The 12569-nt window shown below is 32.1% G+C and overlaps 1 protein-coding gene across 1 annotated transcript in view; it reads right to left on the bottom strand.

Annotated features, from left to right (window-relative positions):
• LOC120776088 (microtubule-associated protein futsch) overlaps positions 1-10504 on the bottom strand; it is a 186261-nt gene extending 175757 nt beyond the window's left edge. The window contains 1 exon segment of the mRNA XM_040106566.1: positions 8747-10504. Within this exon segment, the coding sequence (XP_039962500.1) occupies positions 8747-9290 (544 nt within the window). The 5' untranslated portion in view covers positions 9291-10504.
• Between the last annotated feature and the right edge of the window lie 2065 nt (positions 10505-12569).

The following is a 12569-nucleotide window of genomic DNA, read 5'->3' as shown; positions in this document are numbered from 1 at the left end:
ACCCACAAAAAAGATAGTACCACAATATTTAGAACTAAGGAGTCTAGTGAGTTGACAATAACTAAGGAAAAGCGCTTTGAAAGCTTAATAGACTAAAAAAAGCGCTTGAAAAGCTTTATGGAACAGAATATGACACAAAGAAAGCAAACCAAAGAGCTCTGGTGACCAAATATCTCTCCTCGGATTAGCTAAAAGCTCAGCGGTTAAAAGCTTTATATGATCTAGAAATTCACCACTTGAAACAACATGTAATAGGTGCAGATTTTGCGCTAACTTTACTTCTAATCAGCTTTGGGAAGATTCGCGTCCTGGAAAAGTTTATTATTTTCTATCTTTGAGCATTATCAGTTCAAAAAGCTTCTTCAACATAAAAATATATATTATATAATGGTTTCACCTATACTCGAAATCATGATTTATTAATCGTTGATCTTTTAAAGTTTAGTTATCTACACAATTTACTTAGCATTTTGGGCGTCTGCAGAACATTACAGATTTAAGAAAAAGCTTCTCGAACCGTTTGATGTTTAGAGAGTGAGTAACTGTAGACTTAAGTCGCTCATCTCTCTCAAATATTTGTTTATAGGCAGAAATGGTGGAAAGTTTGTAAAAAGCACTACTTAAAGTATTGTGTCAAAAGCTTCAATGAAGATTTATAGAGCTTTCCACTTTAAGAACGTTCGTAGAATACCACAAGAGAGCAGCAAATACTATGTGATAGTTTGAAAAGCTTTGTAATTCAGGGACCTTAAAAAATATATTGATAGAACATCAAAAGCTCTGTGAAAGGTTTAAAAAGTTTTCAATTGAACTATTATGGAGCTTATTCTGCAATAATAGAGCGCCAAAAACTAAAAAAAATAAGAAGATAGGTAGATAAGCAATTTTATGCTCAATCATTAGGTTAAAGTTCTGAGGAAGATCAATAGATGAGAGGCATGCCGATATTAGAAAGCGTAAAAAAATGTAATAATAGAGAAGAAGGTTTATGGAAAGAGAGAGAAGAATAAAAACTAAAAAATATCCTTATCTTCATATTTTTTAGTTTTTAGCAATTTTATACTAAATAAAGATATTAAAGTTCTGAGGGAGTTCAATAGAGGAGAGGCATCTCAACATTATAGAGCTTCTATAAAAATATTTAATTATAGAGAGGAAGGTTTACTGAGTTTTCAGTGGAAAACTAGAGCTACAAAAACTGAAGAATAAAGTAGTTAGCAAATTTATGCTCATTAGTAAAGTTTTCTAGGCCGTTTCTGTTATTTTTTCAATCAGATACGGAAGTTTAATTTCTATCAATGATGAAAGCTTATTCTAGTTTTCGCTATTAAGTTAAATAAACGATTTTATTGCTTTTGGAAAAAGATTTTCTCAATTGCCCAGGAGAAAGCATAAATATTGTGAAAGTTTCACAATGCCAGCCTAAAAGCTTTAGGCAGAGCTTAAAGTTTTCGAGGTTATTCTTGTGCTATTTTATGTGTATAACTATCAGAGAAGAAAAGGAATACAAGGCTTTGACTTAACGGCAACATTATGTAGGCAGACTTGAAGTTTTACTTTAGACTTACCGTATGCAAACATGACTTAAACTGCATTTCTAAGTAGCTTTGTTATATTTATTATTTCTTTTGTGTAATTTAAGGCCACTCAGCCCGGAAGAATTGAACATTCAGCGCAATTACCAAATAAGTCCTTTCTTCATATAATATTTAGTAGATTATCCGAATATATGTGCTCGTGCCATGGCTGCAGATTACCAAGCGAAAAGCTCTCGTGCAACCGAAACATAAACGAACACGCTCCGTGCGCATTGTGGCGCCACAACATGCAATTCGCGCGTAAAAATCCAGCTAATCAGCGGCGAAATGAAAGAAATTTAAATGAAAACTAAGAATGCGTCAGCGAGAAGCATGGCATGTAAATCGTTGGCAGAAGCTCGTTTGTTTCGTTTGCAAAACTTCTAACGACTGGTACGGGTAAGTGCCTGAAAATTGGCAATTTTTTACGCTTACCATTTGCTTTTGTTGTTTCACTTATTTACTGTTAGGGCGCTTCGGCAATTTTCGGTAATTTCTGCTGGCTTTTGTTGGAGCTTTTATATTTTGCTTGGGATAGGTACTTTTGTGGAAATAATTTTTTTAGGTTAATTTTTGTGTGAGGTTATGGCGTTTTCATTTTTTTTCTTTTGCGGCCTATTGTTGTTCTTCTTTTGTGCCTTTTTTTTTTTGTTTCTTTTTTTCTTATTTCAAATTAGTTTTTCTTTTTTGAGTTCATATTGTCTCGTGTTTTCCTTTCTGCTCGGCATGTTACGTAAACTCCCCGAAAAAAAGTTGAGAACTTTTTCCCACAGGGACTGCAAGCTAATAATTTTCATGGCTCTACACTGATAGGTAGCACACATCTCTCCTTTCCCCTCCGCTACCAATCTGCACTGACAGTTTTTCGTGAATTTTTTAAAAGCTCCGTAGATATGCGGCAAATGAAAGTACAATGAAGCCACAAATACGCAGACAGCCGCCTCTACATAAATTTGCACACACACATACATGTGCACACGAAAATCGCCCAATAACGCAGGAGGGCAGCGCACAACAGCCAGAGCACGCAACATGCGGCATGCAACAACAGCAAAAACAACAGCGCTGCCACTGATAAGCAAGCAAGTGAAATTTATGCCAATGTGCCTCCGGTTGCCGCATGAATTTTTAATGTCAGCTTGTGCCACACAGCGCACTTACCCACAAGCCAAATACGCCACCGTGTTTGTGTGGGTGCGTGCATGAAAATTATGTTGGAAAATTCAATTTCATTGTTGAACTTTTGCGCAAATATTTAAGTTCGATGCGTAAGTAAGCACGCAGTAGCAAAGCGTAAGCCCAAAACGAAGGAGAGAGAGCAGAAAAGGGAAACCAAAAGCAATCGTGTGGGTCAATCGTTAATAATATGGATGATGGTTTTGGTTTTCAACGGATTTGCGGTTATGAATGTGCAATATCGTGTATATTGGTGGGACTCTTCTACTCACGCATACACACATTCATATGTAACTGTAGGGTGAAAAACTTTGCCATCAGCGGCAGCGGTGCAACTGCAGTGCTGACTTGGGTGAAATTTAAATTCACAAAACTCAATTTGTATTCAAATTGCTGCTGAAAGTATGAATTCAATTTTGCAGCAGGTGTGATGGAAGTTTGTGAAGGAAAGAATTGGTTGTGTCGCATATCTAAAAAATGTTCAACCATAAAAAATATATTTATTACTTTTCAGTAGAAACGATTATTAAATTAAAAAACTTTTAAAATTTCCAAAAATTTAAAAAATAAATATTAAAAAATGAAAATTTTTAAAATTCAAGAATTACCAAATTAAAAAAAAAATAATTACTAAAAATAATAAAAAATAATAAAAATTAACTTAAAATTAAAAATAATTCACATTTTAAAATTAAATATCCAATAATTTAAAAAATAAAAATAAAAATTTTAAAATTTTAAAATTTTTTCAAAATTACTAAAAATTTAAACAAAGAAAAATTTAATTACTAAAATTAAAAAAAAATAATTAAATTAACTTAAAATTTAAAATAATTTTACATTTTAAAATTAAATTAAAATTAAATTTTAAAACTTTAAAATTTTTTAAAATATCCAAAAATTTAAAAAATAAAAAATAAAAATTTTAAAAATTTTTCAAAAATTACAAAAATTAAAAAAATTAAAAAAATAGTTAAAATTAACTTTTTAAATTAAAAATTATTTTAAATTAAAATTAAAATTTTAAATTTTTAAAATTGAAATTAATTTTTTTAATTTTTTATTTTAATTTTAATTTAATTTTTTAATTATTTTTTTTGCATATTACAAAACAAATTAAATATTAATTTTTTCATTTTTGTAATTTTAAAATTTATTTTATTGTTTAATTGAAATTAAATTTTTTTATTACTTAAAAATTGTATTTTTCTAAAATTGATTTCTAAAAACGAAACAAATAATAATTACTTCCATACATATTGTATTAAATAAAATTCTTATCTTAAATAAAACCTACACTTTGATCGATGAATGGAACTTTTTTCGGGATCCCGACATTTCGGGACTATTTACTGTTCTATGCTTTTAAGTAAAACTTACACTATTACATTTTTTCGTAATTGAAACTAGTTTCGGGATCCCGAAATTTTAAGAAAGACATAGAATTAGCGCTATACAATATAATATACAATTTTTAGCAAAAAAATACATTTTGGTATAAAATATTAAGTACGAGCAAAATAAATGATTTTTTCAATAAAAAAATGTTAAGAAAGTTTAAATATTATTCAAAAATTAAACTTAATAGTTTTGCTGAAAAAAAAAACCTTGACCAATAATTTTTGTATACATTGTTTAAGTATAAAATCGTGCAATTTTTACTTTAAACCTGAACTTTTTTTCGGGAGCCCGATATTTCGGGAATAGTAAAAATTTATTTACTCTTCCATACGTTTAAATAAAACTTACACTCTTAAATTTTTTCGTAATTGAAATTAGTTTCGGGATCCCAAAATTTCTCGGCAAGCATAAAATAATTTGTGCTAAGCATTTATTATTGGAAAATATTCAAGCGAAGAGAACACGTCCTGCACGCAGTGAAAAAAATATAGCATAATGCCTAAGAGTGTACGCGAAGACCGCGTAGAGTCGATTCGGCGTCGTTCTTGAAATATTCCAAGAAAATCCGACGTTTTCGAGCCAAATTTTGTTCAGCGATGATCACCATTTCCGGCTCATAGGGTATGTAACCAAGCGAAATTAGCGCATTATTGTACATACTTGTATAGGGATATGTAAAGTCTAAAGTCTATGCGGACAATCGCGCTTCGATTCAGGCCTTAAAGCAAAACATCACGCGTGTCAGTTGCTAGTTACCAGTCGAAATGCTTTAAAGACTCATTGGAAATTGGACTCAACGGATGGACATCTGAGACGTAGCCGCCAGAACAATTTGAAAGAGATAATCTTAAAAAAATAAAAGCCAAGAAATGTTCTCTCGAATAATAATAAACCTTCTCCAATAAACTTGAAGTGTATGTGTTTTTTTCTTTAAAAAAGTAGGAAACCTCGAAATGAATCACCCTTTGTATACACATAAAGTTATATAAAAATAAACACCTATTTTTATTTAGCAGTGTAAAGCTTTATGTGTGTTCGCATCTCTAACTTTTCAACATCCACTTTTCTCTAATTTACCACTGGTCAAGAGCAATATTGTTCGAATTCCTTTTACGACGTCTCATTTTGCAATTAACACTAGAAACCGCACATTTTATGCTTCATGGTTACACGCCAAAAATTTACAACCTCAATTTTCCGACAAATTACAAACACACACAAACAAGTTTGCCAAAACAAATAAACAAAAAATGTTATTAACTCGGCGGCAGCCGCACAATTAACCAACAAAAGAATCCATTAGAAATTGTTATAACAATTGTAAGTCAGACATGAGACTAAGTAAGTATTAAGAAGAAGAACAGAAACTAAGTAAATAAGTAAATAAGAAGAAAAATAAAAATAATATGAAATCATAAAATTATATAAAAAAGCAATCAAAAGAGTCCACAACACAGTTGTAAGTATATACAACGATCTGTAAGCGCGCTGAACAGCTGGCTGACTAACTGAAGTGGCTAATTGGCTAACGGCCACACTGACCAACTGGCTGACTGCAATGCAGCGGCTGTGATAGAAACTTTTAACGCTTGAATAATTGGCATCGCGTGCGCACAACGCGAAGAGCAAGACCAGCACAGAAGAGGAGATGAGCTGCGCTATGCTGAATGCCCTTGTGTGTGTGTAGGTCGTAAGAATTGATAAAGAGTCTGTTACTGTATGGACAGGTAGATTAGCGCTGCAGAATTAGACTAGTGAAGCCAGAAGTAGAGGTGTGATTTTAGAAAGAAGAAGTGGCTCTGACGTATGTATCGACAAGATAAAGCGTTGAACAAACAGTTAACGGCTAATCAGACTAATAGTAATAAGAAAGAAGCATGTAAAAGCTACTGGTAGTAAGTTGATAAGTCAGTGAGTCAGCAATGCTACTGCATGTACCATAAAAAGCGTTGAAAAGCATTGCTTGTAGTAATTCAGCTATTCAGCAAAAAAGGTAGATACTTCTGAAGTAGCTAACCACAATTATAATTAGGTACTGTGTTCAGCGCACATAATTAGCTCATCCAGCTGGTGAGGTGATTCAGGTGCTGAATTTTTTATATGAGTAAAAAATATATAAAAAAGGTACAACATTTATTCAGCAGAAATAATTCGCATTATAAGCCAATATTTGAGTAGATATAATAATTGTGCTTTGTGCCTAGCTGAATATTCCTTAAAAACTCACGATAGCAAAACACTTATTTAAGAAATCTAAACTAAAATTTTATTGTATATTGCTTAGAGTAATTCAGCCATTCAGCAAATTTTATTAGCCAATTTTTGAACAGTTTACCACGTTATAATTCAAATTCTAGCGTTATCAGTTATGCATCCGCTATTCAGCTAACAAACCGAACATATTCAGCTGCCGAATTCAACATGTACATATATGTCTTCAAAGTAAACTTGTAAATTTGAACTCATAGGAAACGAGCTCATACAAATATTATAGTCAAACACTGATTATTTTCATAAAAGTTTGAAAAAAATATTTGTGGTTCACTAACAACATATATTCAGCTAATAAAAACATTATTCAGCAACTTATTTAAGCCTAAAATTCTATACCCATTACGGCAGTAAAAAAATATGGCAACTGTAAAGTTTTTTCATTAAATTCTAGTCAATTCAGCTAAGGTCTAGTGACTTACATGATAAATAAATGTCGTAAAAAAAACACAACCTGCTTAATTTCGTTTACTCACACTACAGGCATATTCAGCCATGTATTAATATGTTTTATTATTAAAAATAAAATAAAAAATTTGTTTTTAACATGTATTCAGCTAATAAAAACATTATTCAGCAACTCATTTAACCAAAAATTAGTTATTGTCAACCAAGAATTTAAATAACTATGCACAGCCAGAACAATTCGCATAATTTTAAAACAAGTACATTAAGACATTGTTTTTAAAGAAGTAGTCTTAATTATAACGGGACAGCAACGACGTTTCAGCGAAGATTTAGTGAGTTACAATGTAATAAATTTCGTTGTAAAAAGGCAGCGTATTCAGTTTCGCTTATTTCAGTTATGTTCTTATTATTCATAAGAGAAGTAAGCAAGTAAATACCATATCAGCAATTCAGCAAAGTTCTTAGCATTAAAAATTTACCAAATAGCTTACACTAAACTACATTCGCCTACTTATTTATATAGTCATTTACTAAATATTCAATCACTAATTCAGAATTATTATAAAAATTAACTAAAACTAACATAAACAGCAATTCAGCAGCGTATTCAGCTACTCTACTCTTCAAACTTTCATGACTTTAACCTACTATTTCACCAAATAAGTGGATCTTCTTTCACTATTTGCAATCAAATTCTCAAATAAAATGTCTTTCCGTATTCAGCTAATAAACTAAACATTCAGCAAATTGTTTAAAACAAGTTTTTAAAATAATTTCTGGTAAAATACTAAATTTTAACATTTTTTTGTGCATATTCAGCCATTCAGAAAGGTATTCAGCTATTCAGCAAGGTATTCAGCAACTCAAATTTCTTTATTTTATGCCTGTTTGCCAAAAATTGCTTCATTTTCTCCAGCTGAATTAATTTTTTCAACATTTGCGTGCTTACATAATTTACAAACCACTTGAGAAAAAAATTATACAAATCGTATAATCGTATCGTTTTCATTTCTTTTCAATGCATACATTAAATTGGAGTAAAAAGTAAAAAACAAGAGCAATAACAATAAAAATGCAATTAGAAAATAGCGAAAAGAAAATTCTGCGCGTGTTTCCATTATGTTGGCTTAGTCATAAAGAATTTCCATGCTTGCATACATTGCAGATTTCTTGCAATTATATAAAGAAAAGCTTACTAATAGAAATGTGATGAAGCATTACTTCGAGTTTATTGGTTTGCGGTTTGGATATGTGAGAAATAATATAAATGAGATAGAATAATTAAAGCTGCCTTTTTTTTGAATTCTTACATGAAAAATTCTAAATGGAGACTACTATAAACCGTGAAACCAGGATCTTAAATTTTCTTTTCGAGTTGCTTTGTTTCTCGTCACCGTGATCTTCCAGCTAATTTCAAAGACCCAGTTAATCTCAAAATTTTCATTATGGAGAGCTTCTGTAAAATATCGTTGAACCAACCATCAATCTCTTAGAGTCTCGATAAGAGTAGAACTTAAACTACAGCCAGCTGGAAGCTTTCTTTAAAAGCTCACAATATGGACTCTTTCAATAGTAACACTGATTACTTTATTAGCAGGTAGACAGTCCACTCAAAAAGGTTTATCAGTCGTAAGAAGGCTTTAAGCATCGAATATTATCCGTCTCCTGAAGTACGATATACTACGTTGATCGGAAATCTTTAATAAAAACTGTGGATTGCCTAAGAGACTCCAAAGCATCTTCAAAGTCTTGAAACCACTTCGCTTATAGTTTCGAAGTAAAAACTATCTCATAGGTAATCACCTAAGAGACTCCAATGCATCTAAATGCTCAACACTTTTTTCGAAGTCTTGAATCGATAGTTTAAGTCATATTAAATATAAAAAATCGTCTCGATTAAGCAATGTACTCACCCTTCAACAAATGCTGCAATATATTATCCTTATGCTCCTCCGAATGTGGCTCACCCAGCACGATTAGCAAATAACAACCGGTTAGTGGACTTGGTGGCCCAACCATGCCACCGCCCAAACTCGATGGACCGCCACCGCCATCAGAGCAAGCTGTATCGAGTGGTGGACGACCGCCCGCCTCTTCGGACGGGGGCAATGAGCTGGCGCCCGCATCGGTGCCAGCATCATCGCCGCCCATAGATGAGGTGGAAGCGGCACCGCCCAAACCAACAACGCCACCACCAACACCGCCACCATCGCCAGCCACACCATCATCTGTTGCATCGCCTGTACCAGCTGCTGCGCCAACGGCTGCCAAAGCATCCGCTGCTCCGCCGGTGTTGGTATTTACGGCGCTCTCAGCGCCACCGCCATTCAAGTGCTCGGCCACCGTTGTGCCAGTGCCATTGGTCGTAGTTGTGGTTGTGCCGCCATTAGTTGCCAAGCCGTTGCCTTCGCCATTAGTAGCGGCGACGCTGGCATTGTTGCCGTTGCCGTTGGCCATGGTTTGTGGCGTCTCGTGGGTGGCGCGCTAAAGTCGGCTCTCGGGATTTAGTTGGATTTTTTGTTTTCGGTACTCGTTGGCGCTACGCGTTTACAATAGTGGCGCTACAGCAGCAGCGCAGCGGTAACTTCAAATGTGTTTGCAAGTCAGTGAGTTCAATTTCAATATTTTAGTTTTACCGGTTTGGTTTATATCCCTGTAGTTTTTGCTTTAGTCAGTTTTAGATTTTAAAAATTCAGCTTTTAGTTTTTATTATTTCCTTTCAAGTTCGTCACTTTTTAATGTTACTGTTTAACAGGAACCTGCTCGAAATACACACAGCGTGAATTGTTGTCGTTTTGAAAACCACACAATTCGACGATTTTAAAGCTTCAGCTCGGCGCTGTGCTCAACACTCAACTTACACGCACACGTTTTCTTTGATTTGAGTACTTCTTGGAAGTTTCAATTCAAAATCAGTCTTTTCTTTCTTAGCTTTTGGTTATATAGGGGTCGTTTTACTTTAACTGGTGTGTGTCTTGGCTAGTTTGCGGGTTCAAGTACGCACTAAATCACATTCGCCGAAATGCTTAAAAATTTTATAAAAAATCCATTCGTAAACAGTTTTCAAATACTTTTCCAATTATTAACTTCTCGCTTCTTCACTGATTTTCTTCAAATACTTCTTGCAGCCTAGCGGTTTCTGCTGCGAGTCACTTGTGGCAAGCGCCGTCGTTGACTGACTGACGTTCTTGCACGACTGCAGCGCTTCGTCTCGAAATTCTAGCAGAGCGCAAACTTTTCTGCACTAAATTTAGTTGTTGTATTTGTATTTGCCGTTCTTTGTGACGCCCGACTCCACTTTGTCTATGCAGTTGTTGCTGCGCTGTGTGTTGTTGTTGTTTTTATGTATGTGCTCGCGCTGCTTAACGTTTACAAAAGGAAATTGGAAAAGCGCGTGATTTGCATTAGTTCTATTTAGCACTTCTGTTGCTTGTGTATTAGTCTGTGTTGGCTTTTTTTTGATAAATTGAAGAGTTTTTGAAAGTGAAGTTTTTTGTTGTTGTTTTGTTTTCGTTGCACACAGTTGCAAATGCAACGTTTACAAGTAAATTAATTAATAATTATTTAGGCTGTTATACAGGGTGTTTCACAAGCTTTAAAACTTTATTTTTTGCAATTATAATTTTTCAACTTTTTTTGCAATATATTTTTTTCAATTATTTTTTCGTATCTAGTTGGCGCTGTATGATATTTTTAATTTTCATTAATTCAATATTTATTTTTTATAGTTTTGCATTGCTTTTCTGAGGACTTGTAAACACTTTAATGATTTTTTTTTATAAATTTTCATTAATAACTGTATTTTTCTTTTTTTTTTTTTTTGTTTTAAATATTATTTACGTGCAGTTTGACTGATAGATTTTTAATTTTAAGCATAAATATTTTTGTATTTTTCTGCACCTTTTTGTTTTCTTTTGTTGTTTTAACCAGCTGTTGGCTTCTTAAGTTCACCAAGAGTCGTAAAATCTGAAAAAAATAAAATAATTATATTAATAAAAGATGTAAAATTATAAAAAAAATAGTTAGAACAAACAAAAAAATCGGAAATAAATATTAAGTGGAATACAGCGTGTAGCAATAGTATTCTCTTAAATATCCAAAAAGCATTGAATTCCGTATACATGTATTATTATATACTTGTTTTAAATATTTTTATCGACATTTGGAAGTGTAGAGAACATTTTGGCACACCCTGTATTTTATAATTTGAAAATGTTTCTACAAAAAAAATATTTTTGGCACAACCCGCATTTATAATTTTAAATATATTTTTTTAGAAACTAATACTGAAAGTATATAAAGTCTCCTAAGCTCCATTTGAAAATTAAAAAAATAAATAATAATAATTTATTGAACACTCGGTATATTATATCCTTGATTTAAAATTTTTTGCGCATTTAACCTTTTGTTTGAAAAAAAAAACAATTTTTGACACGCCCTGTGTTCTATAATTATAAATAAATTTTTTGAAACAAATTTTGCAGAAATAAGTCTCTTAAGCTCCATTGGAAAATTAAAAAAAATAGAATACTTTATTGAGCATCCTGTATTTTATACTATTTTACATATTTAAGGCACTATGCACTAGGTCTATGTTTTTTTCCTATTTTACACCCTGTATTTTATATTCTTAAATAATTTTTTAAAGACTTTCAGAGTACAGGCTCTTAATCTTCATTGGAAAATTAAGAAAAGATAATAAGAACAATAATGACTATGTAAATAATACCTAATAAATATATAAATAATAATATCAACAAAAATATTTATAACCTTTTTAACCAAGTGCCATATGTTCCTTCACTATCTTTACAAGCTTACCTATTCCTCTATACACTATATTTATAACATAAGCCAGCGAAAGATTTATATATAACTGCCGCGTACTTTAGCTAATAGACTTAGGAGGCATTCTTTTAATTGACTCGATTAACATTCTTTCAAATTTTAATATCTCTATAAACAATACTCTAATTGACCTAATGTAGAGGCCCCAACTCTCCTAATTGACTCAATTAATAACTTTTCAACAAATAATATATAGTCATACGTAAGTCTTTCCATGATGAAATGCCAAACAATACCCAACAAAAACATGATAGCTTGAAGCTTGACACGACTGACGTGCGATCTGTCAAAAAAAACTATTGAAAAGAGTACTTCTACTTGAATTACCTTTTATTTGTAGATAATTTGGAATTTACCAATTAAAGGCGTCGTTTTAGAATATCTGTCAATTTAGATACCGCCTTATTGACTCAATTAATAAATTTCTACTATACCTTTTAGCGTAAATACATTTTTAATCGTTATCATATAGTTCTGTCTCAATTGAGACAAAAAAGACATCCCATTAATGAAAATTTCATCTTTCAGTTATAGTGTAGACAACCTGCTCATTGACTTAATTGGTATTAGCGTAGTGTGTTGACTCAACGAAAAAAGCTATATCAGCTAATATCAGCTATTGGTGTTTGCCTAAACAATTTGCCAATTAACTTAATTAAAGTATTTTCTGAATAGATACTGATCTAATTGACTCAATTAACAATTTATCTTTAGCTTTTAGTATGAATAATTTTTAATTGTTTTAAATAAGGTGCTGTCTCAAGAGAGACAATATAGACATCACTTAATTGGCTCAATTAAAAATTTTGCTTCTACTAGTGTTAGTGTAGACAACTTAATAATTAACTAGTTGGCATTGGTGCAGATAATTTGCTAATTACTTTAATT

This window comes from Bactrocera tryoni, chromosome 4, assembly GCF_016617805.1.
Source record: "Bactrocera tryoni isolate S06 chromosome 4, CSIRO_BtryS06_freeze2, whole genome shotgun sequence".
In the NCBI taxonomy this organism is placed as follows: Eukaryota; Metazoa; Arthropoda; class Insecta; order Diptera; family Tephritidae; genus Bactrocera; species Bactrocera tryoni.
Note: the sequence above shows the minus strand (reverse complement) of the source record. Positions and strands in the feature narration are given on the sequence as shown.